The 14,959-nt window shown below is 40.0% G+C and overlaps 1 protein-coding gene across 1 annotated transcript in view; it reads right to left on the bottom strand.

Annotated features, from left to right (window-relative positions):
• Positions 1 to 14,959, bottom strand: part of MACF1 (microtubule actin crosslinking factor 1) — a 280,203-nt gene that overhangs the window by 125,137 nt on the left and 140,107 nt on the right. Inside the window, 8 exon segments of the mRNA XM_036348376.1 lie at positions 3,171 to 3,306; positions 6,540 to 6,628; positions 6,855 to 7,007; positions 8,723 to 8,821; positions 9,015 to 9,122; positions 11,542 to 11,625; positions 13,061 to 13,223; positions 14,524 to 14,717. Coding sequence (XP_036204269.1) covers positions 3,171 to 3,306; positions 6,540 to 6,628; positions 6,855 to 7,007; positions 8,723 to 8,821; positions 9,015 to 9,122; positions 11,542 to 11,625; positions 13,061 to 13,223; positions 14,524 to 14,717 — 1,026 coding nt within the window.

Here is a 14,959-nt window from a genome sequence, read left to right as displayed (position 1 = left end):
TTTAAGCATCCCAATATCCACACAACAGTTGTATATCTCAATAAAGGATCCTGTGTATTTTATTCAAGCAGCTGCTTAGCAACTGGGGCAGTCATACTCTTGGTGGTTAATGCTAGCACTTGCCAAAGCAATGGCTGAGTTAAATTAGCTTTAGGTATTGAAATTAGCAAGTCAAGGAAAGAACAGACTTGGGACCTTTGCTGTTGGAACCACTAGTAACTTTTCTTCTAGTCCAGGCTAGAATGGGTAGTAACCACCACGATTACAACTACCAATTGGTGGGCACTTAATATATTTACTGAATACTAATATTTAAGTCTCACAACAATCCTAAGAAAACAATTATTTTAACCTTTAGTTTAGAGATAAGAAAATGAGGCACAGAGAAGTTAAGTAATGTGTTCAAAGTCACAAAACTAGTGAGTTCTAGAATCAAATCAAAGTCTGACTCTGAATCTTGGGGTATTATACTTCCTTCCCAGTTGAATCCAGAAGAGTATGAAGGTTAAGTATAGTAGAGTTACATCTTCCAAAGGAGTCAGGTTCTGAGGTGAGTGAATAAGGTAATTCTTACATATTGTCTAATTTACCCTTGCAAAAAAAAAGCCTAAAAGCAGCTCCTTAAGAATTCTTATTTTGAAGCCTTTTATCATGAAACTAGAGGCCTGATGCACAAAATTCGTGCAAGGGGCTCAGCCCTCGCAGCCCCAGCTTTGTCCAGAAGGTCATTCAGCTGTCCAGTCTAATTAGCATATTATGATTTTATTATTATAGATGATGGTATTCAAAAATTAAATTACTCAAGTGTTTTACCACTTACAATACTTCATCCCTTTTACTATTCTCCAATTTTCTAGTTCTTCTTGTTCATGTTCATTATCTTCATTTTCTATGGATAGTTTTATCTGTCCTTCTTTGGTCAGTATTAATTTCTGATCCTTATTTAACTCTTTAACTTATCCATAGAGGATCTTGTTGAAACAATTGCCAACCACTTCCCTGACGCCTAAATAACGCATTTCATTGCTGTCTCCATGAGAAGCAGCACCAGAGGAACAGGTACTTTGCCCATTCAGTGTCTAGAAACAGTACCAGCAGTCCAATAAACATTTCATGAATAAATAAACATTGATAAATAGTAAGAAAACCCTTAAACTCACTAACCTATTTCCCCCAGATTTTAAAAACATTCACTGAGGATTTCAAGCTTGTTTAATTGCACACTATAAGAGATACTGAATGGATAGCAATGAGGAAACCAATTTGGTTCATTTCTCCATATCACTATATTTGTTCAAATAATGAAATAACTGACAAATTCTCCATACTATTTAAAATATATTAATCAATATACAGCCTTTGTTTTCTGACCCAGAATATAGAGTTAACTTGTATAAGGTAAATGTATGCTATGCAAATCTATTAGGTATCTGTTCTATAGAGAGCAAAAGAGAAATCACACAGCCATATGACTCTTGAGATATATGAAAAAACTTCTTTGAGAAAATCCATGTAAAACTATTCAGAAGCAGAAAATATGACAAAGGAAAATGTTCTTTTGTGAACTTCTAATTTCTTCTGTGAGATTCACGGAGTCTCAGAAAGCTAATACTGAAGAAATGCTTGGAGTCTAGCCTAAGAGAAAAGACTACTCTTTTCTTATGAGGGAGTTGTTCCTTCCAACTCCCTCATAAGTGGAGGACAGGCAGGAAGCACTGAGCTGGGAAATATCCTGAGAAATCCATTTCAGTCCCACCAAACATGGGCATCCTGACCTAAACAAGCAGAAGAGGGAAAGAAGAAGAGAAAACATAAAAGGCTTCTACTTACCAGAGTTGCAGGGCACGCCTTGGGCAGATAAGAGAGAGAGCCTTACGGAGCAGCTCAGCCGTATCGCACACACAGTGTAAGCTTGGTGTTAGCATCCAGCATGCGACTTTTGTTTGTTTTTTTTGCAAAAAAGAACCCCAAACAGGTCGTCCTCTTTTCCCTTTGTGCATTTGTGCTTAAACTCCAAAGGGTTAGTGAAACTTGTAAGCAAGGATGTCAGTTAATCAGAACAATACTTCACATGAAACACACAAACGGTAACAGGGACACATCATGCTCAATGTAGTGGTGCTCAGCAGCTTGTCTCTTTATTTTCTCCTTTTTTTTAACCTTTCAAAATGAGAACTGGATGTTCTCAGCAAGCAATTGTTAAAACTTTTCACATACACCCTTATATGGTGAAGCAACAAGCCATTAGAAGTGGGCTACCTTACACAGAGAATGCTAAACCAGCACTTCTTTTTGAAAATCTATTCTCAAATAAATCATAGCTGGTTCTGTCTTATGGTCTTTACAACTCTAGCTCCTGCTGCACAAATTTCATATCCAAGGACCAGAGTCAAAGAATATTTATCTGAATATCATTTTGAGCATCATCTAGACTAAATTTGGTTACCACATGATTTTTAATTTTGGCCTGCCCCACGTAAGTTGGCCATTGCTTCACAACATAGGAAATAAGCAGGCAAACACACATATATATCCCAGAGACACATGTATATAATATGGTAAGTTTACATATACACAAGTATCCAGGAAGAACTTAGGACAACCAGCAAGAACTTAACAACTTCCATATGGTCCAGGAAATGAACATGAGTGGGAACTGGTAAAGATGTCACATGATGGGATGACCATGGGTAAGGGGAACCAGCGTCTCAGTCAGTGCAGCTAATCCACCAATTTGCTTTGAAGATAAACATTTCTTATTCATTTAGTACATATGAAAAAAAGTATGAGGGAAAGAGGTTCATGATCTTTTTCCCCCAAAATTCAGAACTCTTAGCTAATGACTTTTGAGTAACAATGCCACAAAGGAATAATCTTATTGCTCTGTGACATAAAAGTTATGTTCTCCTTGACTGCAAAATGGAAGACAACAAAAATGGTGAACCACATCTAAAGAGTTAGCCATAAATGCCTTCCAGAGTTTTGACTGACCAACACATCATGGAACCCCAGGTAAGAAACACAAGACAAATGGCTGCTATGGTGAGGTTAAAAAAATTAAGTCACATTGGTCATGGAAAGCTAGTGATCATGACTTTCAATCAGCAAGGATACTTTCATACCATTCAAAAGGTACCCTCCCAACATTTGGAGAGTAAAATTGAAAGTACCTTTTGTTCTGTCTGCTGAGCCAACTGGCTCTGAAGCTGGTGAAGCTGGTTTGCTGAACCATCACACAGGTCATGGTAAGTCTTATTCAGGGCATTCAATTGCTCAGATATCTGTTCCTTCTCTTTTTCTGAGAGTCTGGAAGATGAAGCATTAAAGCTCTTTTAGAGAAAAGCCTTCCTCCAACTCATGTCTATGGCTTCACAATCATCACTTCTCCACCTTGGATGGTATTGTTCTTGGTCACTGCTAACTGTGGATCATCTGGTCAGAGCTCCATACTCATTGAACACTTTGGCTTCTAACTCATAGTTTTCCTGTTTATCTCAAATCAAGTCATGATTCTTGATGATGTCAATGATCATGCCACCAATTGTCTATAACACCCTAAGCTTGTAGTCCTGCAATTTTCTCAATCCCAATGGCCTCCACTCCCCTTCAGCCCCATCCATAAAGGGCAAATTTGGACCCTGCTGTTATCTAAAATTCTTCCACTTCTGAAATTTTAAACTTTAAGAATCTACTATCTGATTATGGCTCCTAATTATACCCCTACCTTTCCAGTTTTCTTTCTTTACTCCTATACTGCTTTTAAAATTGAAATATTTTAAACAAATTCTCATTTACTCATTACCCAACTATCCAGCTTTACCAAATGTTACCAGGTTTGCTTTAGATCCTTTTCTTAGAAATAAAATATTACAGATATAAAGTCCAATGTGTATGTGTCACCAACCCCATTACTTTCCCTTCCTCCCCAGAGGCAATCACTATTTGAATCGGGTAAATTTTGCAAGTCCCCTTTCTCATTCTACATTATGTTTTTGAGAATGAACCCTGTGATTTATATTACAACTATCCACCAACTTACTGAGATTTCCCAAGTCTTCCTTGATGTTCCATTTTCTCTTAATCAATCCTATTATATTTAGTTTCTCCTCTTTTCCAGACCCCACAGTCATCATCTCCATCAGTTCCTTACACGCTCATTAATCTGATAAAACTCCAGCCCCAGATCAATCAAACTCTGCTCCCATGTGCGGGCTGCTAAGTATAACCAGTGAGAGAGAAATACCGCAGCCAGAGATCCTACTGGGCTCTGACCTCCACTGGACTTCAGTGCAGTCTGAGTTAATCCTTCCTTCTTTCCCCTCAACACTACTCTAACTTTCGGCAAACAACCTCTCTACCTATTTCTTTTTTTAAAAAAATTTTTTTAGCCCTAGCCAGTTTGGCTCAGTTATAGAGCTTTGGCCTGCAGATTAAAGGGTCCCAGGTTCGATTCCAGTCAAGGGCCCATACTTTGGTTGCAGATTCCTACCTGGTCCGGGCCCTGGTCAGGACGTGTGCAGGAGGCAACCTATCCATGCATTTCTCTCACATCAATATTTCTATCTGTCTTTCCCTCTCTCTTCCAATCTCTTTAAAAATCGATGGAAAAATATCCTCTGGTGAGGTTTGAAAACAAAAACTTGTTTTTATTGATTTCAGAGAGGAAGAGAAAGAGATAGAAACATCAGTGATGAACGAGAATCATTGATTGGCGGCTGCCTCCTGCACAACCAGCACCGCGGATTAAGCCCACAACCTGGGCATGTGCTCTGACTGGGAATTGAACCATGACTTCCTGGTTCATAGGTCGACACTCAACTACTGAGCCACATTGGCTGGGCTCTCTACCTATTTCAAAGACAACATACAGACCACTGGGCACTAATTCTCTCACTTTCTGGCTTCACTCCTGGCATATTAACCTATATTCACATCTTTCTTCCCTTTTTTTAGAATTTTTATGAGTTTATTTGAGCCCAACTGGTGAACATACGTCAGGGAGAGAAAGATCTCAAATGCTCCCTTTTTATTTAATTTTTAAATTTTTTATTCACACCTTTCTTAATCTCCTTTTTCTCAGATTTCAGAAGAAAAGCTGTCTCAACCTCTGTCTAAGATGTACTTTCCACCCAGTGATGAATCTTATCCTCTCTCACATCCTCTGGCACCTCTTTCCTAGAACTTCAATCTTTCCCCCACTACGTCCTTGAGACATAGTCCATAAACACAGTTAAGTCCCACTGATCTCTTAAGAAAACAAAACTCTTTATTGATTATATTCTACTCTAATTATTTCTACTTTATTATTTCTTCCCTTTCCTATGGCCAAGCTTCTTTAAAGAGTGTCTAATTTCAGGCCCAGCTGGTTTGGCTCAGCCTGTGGACTGAAGGGTCCCGGGCTCGACTCCAGTCAAGGGTACATGCCCAGGTTGTGGGCTCAATCCCCAGTAGGGAGCATGCAGGAGGCAGCTGATCAATGATTCTCTCTCATCATTGATGTTTCAATCTCTCTTTCCCTCTCCCTTCCTCTCCAAAACAAAAATATATTTTAAAAAAAGAGTGTCTAATTTCATTATCACTACCTTCCTCACTTCAAGTGCTCTCCACTACACTAAAATCTTACATTATCCCCCAACTTTTCACCAGAGTCACCAAAAACTTCCAACTTGCCAAATTGAATAGATAGGTCTCAGTCTTGACCTTTCTTGACTTCTCACCACTCCCTTCTTTTTAGAATTCTGTTCTCTCTTGGGTTCTGAGGTATAACTCATCATTTTCCTTTTACTTCTCTAAGGCTTCCTTTACAGGGCGAGAAGCATTGAGATGCCCCTGAGCCCTTGTAAGCTAATCCACTCTTATGGTTTCTTATGCTGATGACTCAAATCTCCATCACTTTAGACTTCTCTTATTCATTCTAAATTTACATATGCAGTTGCCCATTGGATAACTTAATGTGTTAGGTGCTTCCTAATACATACTAGGCACTTCCATTCAGATGTCCTGTGGGGTCTTCACGTTCCTAACATCTGAAACTAAAGCTGCCCTCTTCTCCCTCAATCCATAACTTCTCCTGTGATAGCTCTCTTGGTGAGTGGCATCACCATACACCCAATGGCTTAAGCCAGAAACCAGAGAGTTATATCTGATCATTTTTGTTTGTCACCAAACTCTGTATTATAAATTCATCATTCTTAATCTCTTTAGAATCTCTGTCTGCTTTACATCCCTCATCATATCTTGCCTATATTATCAGAACAACCTCTTAACTGGTCGCTCAGGCCTCTACTCTTGCCTGAGATCAACACATTCTCTATCAAACTGTTCTAGAAACCTTTTCCAACAAAATCCAATCATGTTTATGATCCCTCCACAGAGCCAACAAGGTAAAATGCAAATTCCTCAGCATGAACTACAAAGCTCTTCATCATCTGAATTTTGCTGCTCTGAATTCTCCAGTCTGAATTCTCATCATGACCCTAAGGTTTAGCCAGGTAGATCTGGTCTCCTCGGTGTGCCATAATCTCTCATCTAATACCTACTTATGACCATGCTTGGCCAAGAAGATCTGTGAAGTTTTAATGGCCTCAGAGACTTGTTCTCTCTTGGTTGTCAGCTCCTCTGCCAGAACCTATTTAGTAGAAATAAAGAAAAAAGCTTCAGAATCTAAAAAAATTAAAGCATCAAAGATTATTTGAAGTAAAAAAGGTAGAAATATAAATAAGATAACTTCATAAGTTAACATTTACTGAGATAACAATCCCTGCTGGGTGGCCCATATGTGACTTGTATTATACACCTAATGCATTATCATATATTATTGTATCCAGGAAGAATAAGATAGACCTCCTACTTACCTGCTGTTCTAAAATAGCTTTTTCAATGTCTGTCAATTCTTTGGTCTGGGATGAGGTAGCTTTGCTTTGTGTATTCCTTGCTAGGGTAGACACCCAGCCCAAAAGTTCTTTCACCTTCTCCATGTGTTCCTGTTTTTCCTCTTCTACCACTTTCTAGAACAGGAAATAGAAAATCAGTATGTTGGTTCATCTTATTAGACTGGCCTAAGTTCAGATTTCCTAAAATAGAGACATGAGAGTTACCTAAATCAGTAAGCAGTTAAAATAATCCCCAATTAAATGTAATTTACCGAGCCTAGAGCACTGCTCACAGGTGCCTAACTATGGGATATAAGTTCATTATATCCAGGTTAGCACCTTTCTTAAAAAGCACATTGTTTTATATGTGATGGATATTCAATAATTAGTGATTTTAAAAAGCCCTTCACATATAGCAGCTTACTTATTTTCATAATTCTTATAATTACAGGTAAAGAAATTAAAGTCTACAGAGATTAAGTGAGGTAGATACTGACATAAAGGACGTATTTTGCTAATTTACATAGGCAAAAATTGCTATGGGTTAATGTTTCCAAAAGCATTTCTTTTTAAAAGAGTAGTTGGATATGTGGAAGTTTATTTTACAAAGACATAGATTTTTTTAAATTATAAAACCATAATTATACATAGTATTCTAACCTGTTTTTCCCCCAAATAATATATTTTAATTATCTTCCCTTGTCACTGCATGTAAACCTATTTCATTATTTTTAACAGCTTCGTAGCATTTCATGTATAGAATCTGGATGTTTCCAATATTTCCCTTTACCAAATCATGCTTTATTTATGACTTTTATTCACATCATTCCTTCATACTTATAATATTTCCATACTAAAGGTACTTAGAAGTGGGGATGTTGGACATAATATAGTCAATCCTCATAATTATTCATAGATTCCATATTTATCTACTCTCTAAAATTTATTTATAACCCCCAAATCAATATTTGTGCATTTTCACAGTCATTCCCAGACATGCTCAGAGTGGCTGCAAAATATTTCAGGTGCCCAATGTTCCCAGTCAGGGTAGAATAAGGTGACACTCTGTCGCCTTGATCCAGCTTTTATACTGTAAACAAGTGTCTGTTGAGTGCCAGGGTTTTCTTATTTTTGTGTTTTCTGATAGTGGTTTCGCTGTTTAAAATGGATCCAAATGCAGTGCTGAGGTGCTCATGTCTTGCGTTCCTAAGCACAGGAAGGCTGTCATGTGCATTATGGAGATAATGTGTGTTATATAAGTCTTGTTCAGGAGTGAGTTATAGTGCTTTTGGCCATGAGTTCAATGTCAGTGAATCAACAAAATATATTAAAGTCAGGTGTTTTTAAAGAAAAACACACATAACACAAGTTTATGCATTTTCTGTGGACAAAAATGTTGTAAGCAGAGGCTTGTAGGAACCTAACAATATATTTCTCCAGCTGCAAAGAGTACAGTATTCACTAATGCAGTGTTTTCAGCAACCTCATAGAACACAACTACTATGAATTAAGAAAATTGGCTGTGTGTGCACTTTACATTTTGACAGATGAGGCACAGGTTTTGGGGGTTTTTGTTGTCTTTAAATATATATATTTTTATTTCAGAGAGGAAGGGAGAGGGAGAGAGAGTGAAACATCAATGATAAGAGAGCATCACTGATTCACTGTCTCCTGCATGCCCCCTGCTGGGGGATCAAGCCTGTAATCCGGGCATGTGCCCTTGACCAGAATCAAACCCAGGACCTTTCAGTGCGCAGGCCAATGCTCGGTCCTGAGCCAAACAGGCTAGGGCTGAGGCACAGGGTTTTAAATTCCATTTTCAAGATGATTTAGGACCCAACTGTCCTTACCTCCTCCTCTTCCAGCCGCTGGAGCGCATCACTGATATATTTTACGTGCTGAGTTGTTAAGGTCACCAATGCTGTATAGCGAGTCCTTAAGTCCATGAACTATGGTTAAAAAAAAAACAATTTAGATGAATTACTCACCAGAAATATAAATTTAAATAGTTGAAAATAAGAGGAAGTTTTCATGAAGTCACATGCTCAGCAGAAAGGTGAGCTGTAAAGCAAACTGCAAGGCCCAGACAAGGAATCCCCTTAAGGGAAGACAGTGGTACGTGTCCTTTCCCCACCCTTTCACCTCTTGCGTGATGGCATCTGAAGAGGAAAGCATGCGACGGCGCTTGCCAGGGGATTTCTGCTGTGATTCCACAAAGGCCTTGTATGTCATTAGTTGCAGTTCGTAGTCCTGAGGAGGAAGAAATTCCACTGTTTACATCGGGCTTTATAGCTCACACACACCATGTAACAGAAATCACATATTTCATTACCTGAAGGCATTTTGGTGATCTTTTAAACTGCAGGTTAGAAAGTTTTCCTGTAAAGGGCCAGATGGACACTATTGGGCCATGCTATCTCTGTCACAGCTACTCAAATCTGCCACCGTAAATGAAAGCAGCCATAGATAATATGTAAATGATAGACTATGGCTGTATTAGAATAAAACTTTACCTATGGACACTGACAGCTGAATGAAGTTCCTGTAAATTTCATGTGTCACAAGTATTATTTGCCCCCCTTTTTTTTTAAAGCCACCTCTTATGGGACATATGAAAATAGGTGCACAGCTCGCTTTAGCCTGTGGGTTACAGCTGCTGACCTCTGAGTTTGCAGTTTGTTTGCTGACCATCCTTTTCATGCATGGGCAACTGAAGCCCAGAGACAAGAAGTGAATTTCCCTAATTAACTAGAGGGTGAGCAACAGAGTCAAGATTAGAATCCCTAAACCAGCGCTCTACTCATACGGCCATGCTCTTGCCACGTCCCCTGTAATCCTGAGAGTGATGCCCTAGTCAGGCCTCTTCATCTCTCACAAGACAAGTACAAGAGCTTCTTAGTTACTCTCCACCAGAGTAACTTTTCTAAAACAAAGATGGCCGCTTTGTTCCTCTGCTTAAAAGTTTTCAAGAGTGAAAATTTCTCAAATATCAACATGCATACAAATCATCTGGGAATCTTGTTAAAATGCAGATTCTGATTCGGAAGGTTGAAGATTCTGCATTTCTAACAAGTTGCTCCTGGTTCAAAGGCCACATTTTGAGTAGCAAGAATAGAAAATAAAGCCAAAGAACTGAACAAGGCCTTTCTAAGGTCTAAGGCTGGGCCCAGCCTCCTCCTAGCCAAACCAGAATATTCCCTATCTCCTCATATAATCATTGAATGTTCATTCCTCTGTGCCTTTGATTATGCAGTTCCTTTTGCCTAGAATATCCTGCTTTCTGTTGTCTACTTAGAAAACAGAAGGCAGGAGGAAAACATGAAATGAATTCCTTAAGCGACCTAAAGAAAAACAATAGTAGTAGTAATAATAAAATAGCAATAATAATATAAGCACGTGCTACCATTTACTGAATGTATTTTAGGTTTGCAGCATGGTCCTATGCATACGTTATCCCATTTAATATTTACAGTCACTTGGTGGGGTTGTTACTGTTCCCACTGTGTACATATTGCAACAGGTAATCAGAGAGGCTAAGTGTTCTAAAGCCTGAAAATGGCGCAGCTAGGATGTGGACGCAGATCTTTGTGACACTAAGTCTTCTGCTATTAACTAAAAAAATGCATTCATTCAAAAACTATTGGTTGCGCATCTACCATGTGCCCGCCATTGTTCTGAGTGCTACACACACAGTGGAAAACAAGCCAGAGGAAACTTTGCCCCTCCCCTGGAACTTACATTCTAGTGAGAAGACACAAAATAAACAAATACATATATAATAACCGCAGGTCATTTTCATGTAAAGATGTTATCAGAGAAATGGGGGGGGGCAGATCAGATATGGCCTCATAAACTACATAAGAGTTTAAAATTTTATTATGAGTGTGAGATAAAGCCTTTGGAAAGTTTTGAGCAGGAGAATGATATGATCCAATTGACGATGCTTCATCTATTGTAAGGTACAAATTTCCCTCCATTTTTGTAGCTCCAGAATTACTAGTAGAATATGTTTTACAATCAATGGCATTTGCATAAGTGGCAGAGTTTCTTCTGACAGTGCATATAATAGGTGGTGTCTGAAATTCTGTGACATGAAGTATGTTCTAAAAGGTGATTCTGCTACTGTGTGGGAAAACAGCCTGTGGGGAAGAAGCAGTAGCAAGCTTTCAGCTTGGAGGCAGTGCCGTGGTCTAAGGAAGATGCCTCACTTAGATGTGAGCCAGGGAAATGGTGAGGGATGGGCAATGAGAGGCAGTCAGGTCCAAGACACTGGAAGATGGAGCCAGTTCGTTCAAAGACTGAACATAAAGAAAGTTTAAGGCAAAAAGAACTGTTAAGGATCACTTTGGGGTTTTTTTGCCTCAGCAAATAGGAAAATAGTGATACTATATCCTGAGATAAGCAAGATGAGAGAAAACCCAAATATTCTATTTTTGACATATTAAGTTTAAGAGGCCTATGAGTCACCTAAATGGATAGTCTTCAGTCGTAGCCGACATCTGGTGCCTCATGAGCATCCTCCAACGTGGGCCATGAGAAATGCACAGCTGCACTAACTGAAGGATGGGCCAGCCTGCAGCAGAAGAGCTGCAGTGGAAAACCTAGTGACAATGCAGGGCTTCCTAAGCTGAAGGTCACTTATGTTCCTTTTGGGACATGGCAGAGTTACCTTTACAACCGTGGAGTACTGCTGGGAAAATTTTTGACACTGGTCCAGTTTTGTCTGATTTCTCTCAATTTCTGCAAACAGATCCTAGGAACCAAAATATCACACCATTACCATCACATTACCATCACTGAAACAGCTGAGCATCTTTTAGGTTCTAAGGTAGTGGTTTTCAAACCTTACCTGCATCACAATCATCTGGAAGACAGCATAAATCAGATTGCTGGGCCCCACCTCCAGAGTTTCTGATTCAGTAGGTTTGGGTTTAGGTTTGAGAATTTGCATTTCTGACATGTTCCCAGATGATGCTACTAGTCTGGAGTTCACACTTTGAAAAGCACTGTTCTAAGTATTTTACGTGTATCCCTCCATTTAATCCCAAAAACAATAACTTGGAGGTCAGTTGAACAAAGAATAGATTATGTTCGTTTTATTGATGGGGAAATAGAACATGGAGAGATTAAGTAATTTGCTTAGTGAGCAAACCAGGATTGAAATCCAGGCAACTTAACTGTAATGCTAAACAAAACAATAGACCCCAAGATACCAACACATAAAAACTGCTTTGAATGATATAATTTTCTTACACTCACAGCTTTCCCTGGGTTTGCATTCCTCCATATTCTAATCCTTCTAAAATAAAATTAAATATCAAGAAACAAAATAAACCAGCCCTGGCCAGTTGGCTCAGTTGGTTGGAGCATTATTCCATACACTAAAAGGTTGCAGGTTCAATTTCCAGTCAGGGCACATACCTAAGTTGCAGGTTCAATCCCCAGTCAGGATGCATTTGGGAGGCAACTGATGTGTTTTCTCTCTCCCTCCCACTCTTTCCTCTCTCTCTAAAATCAATAAAAACATAACCTCAGGTGAGGCTTAAAAAAATAAACCAAAATAAGAAACAAAATAAACCAAAATAATACTTTCTTTTAATCCTTACCTGAGGATATTCATTCCATTGATTTTTAAATTGTTTTTAGAGAGCAGAGGAGAAGGAGGGAGGGGTGGGGGAGAGAGGGAGAGAGGGATAGAGGGAGAGAGGGAAAGAAGGAGAGAGAGAGAGAGAGAGAGAGAGAGAGAGAGAGAGAGAGAGAGAGAGAGATGATAGACACATCAGTTGGTTGCCTCATGCATGTGCCTGACCAGACTAGACAGGGAAAGAGCCTGCAACTGAGGTATGTGCCCCTGACCAGGAATCAAACCCTCAACCCTTTGGCCTGAGGCTGATGCTCTAACCACTGAGAAAAATTGGCCAGGGCAAAACCAAAATAATTTTCATCTGTCCATCAAGTGATTTCAATATTATACTCAAAGACACTCAGCATTAAAAGGGACCTTATAGGTCATCTGGCCTAAATGCAACACCAGTATCTTGAGACCATCCTGCTGAACCCTTTTCAGAAGACAGGGCTCAGAATGTCTTACCATTTAGGGGAAGCTTAATTGCTAGCACATCATCTTCTTTTATGATGAACTAACCCCCAGCCCCTGCCAACTTCCACTGTGCTCCTGCTGCACCCACCGTCTGCTGGCTGAGCTGCTCCGATAGCACTCTGCTGTCCTCTGCCTGGCCTGGCTTCATCCTTTCCTGCTGGGCAGTGGTTTCCTCAATCCATTTGATGAGAGTTCCATGGCAGGCTCGGTAATCTCCCAGAACTTCCTGGATACTTTCTAGTTCAGATTGGCTGGAGAAGCAGAGAAAAACTGCCGTTAGGTATTTGGTGTCAATATAATCAAGTAAATGAGACAATTCCCTCGGTAGCCTATGTGTTCAGTTGAGCTCAACCACAGAGGATACATCTTTATTTGAGGGGAACACCAATACAATGCTGAGAGTTATGCATGTACCCAGTGCCCTATGGGGTAAAAAGTGAGTAAAAACAGTAGTGGCCCTGACTGGTTTGGCTCAGTGGATAGAGCGTCAGACTGCGGACTGAAGGGTCGCAGGTTCGATTCCAGTCAAGGGCATGTACCTTGGTTGCGGCCACATCCCCAGTAGCGGGTGTGCAGGAGGCAGCTGATTGATGTTTCTCTCTCATCGATGTTTCTAACTCTCTATCCCTCTCCATTCCTCTATGTAAAAAATCAATAAAATATATTTTTAAAACAACAACAACAAAAAAAAAACAGTTGTGTCCTGGTGGCCCTGGAAACTGCCCAGGGCCTGGCATCCCATGATAATCCTTGTCAAATTTTTTACCTAGACTGCCAAGGATTACCATGTTCCCAGTAAGGTAGTACTGACGGTACACTTCTGTCCCTGATGACAGAGTACCTGTCAGGTTACCCCAGCTATGATTTATGATTACTCTAATTTCTTGGGGAGGGCAGTGGGGGTAGGATGGGTGAAAAAACAGTAATTATTTACTGTTATTTCTTATAACATTTTTGTTATCCTAGCTAGCCTTGGAATAGTAACTCAAGTATAGAGAATCAATCCAAACTTATATGAGTTACTATAACTCCTCTCCCTATATATCTGCCTACCCAGCCTAGCTCCAGATAAGTAGTTTTCGATCTTTCTTATTCAAATAAGTCATCGGAAGTAGGATCTCAAGTTATAGGGATAAAACCAATGAATTAGCAAATGAAAGAAATTCTGCAAAGGCCCACTATGAAAATGATTCATACTAGATTCAAAGCTAGTAGAGTGACGCCTGAAACCCAGGTGCTGTCCTTGAGAGAAGACCACCAAGTCCCCTTCCCATTCTATTGTCATCATGACTTAAGCAGGTACGGCCTGGACACAGGAGAGGCACTAGGACCATCACTGCCGACTCAAAAGCAAGACTCAAGTCTACTTTGGGATTGGTGGTCCCAACTTCCTGTCACGTATCTTGTTCAGAATTCATAACATCATTTCATGTCTACCTCTCCCTATCAAGTCCTCCCTATCAAATCAAGCATACACAGATACAAGTCTAGTTTTGTTTAAAATCTAGTCCCTGACCACTAACAGGAGAAGAGGGTAGGGCTACCACTCACCGGGTCTCAAGCTGGGCAATGACTCGGTGCCAACGTTCCTGCAGCTGGGAGCCTTTTTCCTGATAGCGCTCCAAATCCAGGCTTCGCTCTGGGGTCAGACGATTCAGCTGCTCTGCCACCACCTTGGCCTTGGCAATTTCCTCATCCAGGACTGAAAACACTGAATTCTTGTCCTTGACATCACTGAGCCAGTGCTATTCAAAACAGGCACAGCAACACAAGATTAAAAATATTCCATGCTAAGAGGGAAGGAAGGCTCAGACTAAGGTAGACAATAAGGACATGTTGTCACATTCTATCTGTGATTCAGAAGCTAGACCCCATAATGTCTGTGCCAGAAAGGCCTCCATGTCCTCAAGCACACTGGGCAGCCAAGGGCAGGCAGTACAGGAGAAGAAATGTGCAAAGAACTTGTGTTTGGAACCTGGCTCTATCA

This window comes from Myotis myotis, unplaced genomic scaffold, assembly GCF_014108235.1.
Source record: "Myotis myotis isolate mMyoMyo1 unplaced genomic scaffold, mMyoMyo1.p scaffold_m19_p_2, whole genome shotgun sequence".
Taxonomy (NCBI): domain Eukaryota; kingdom Metazoa; phylum Chordata; class Mammalia; order Chiroptera; family Vespertilionidae; genus Myotis; species Myotis myotis.
This window is presented reverse-complemented; position numbering and strand designations above follow the sequence as displayed.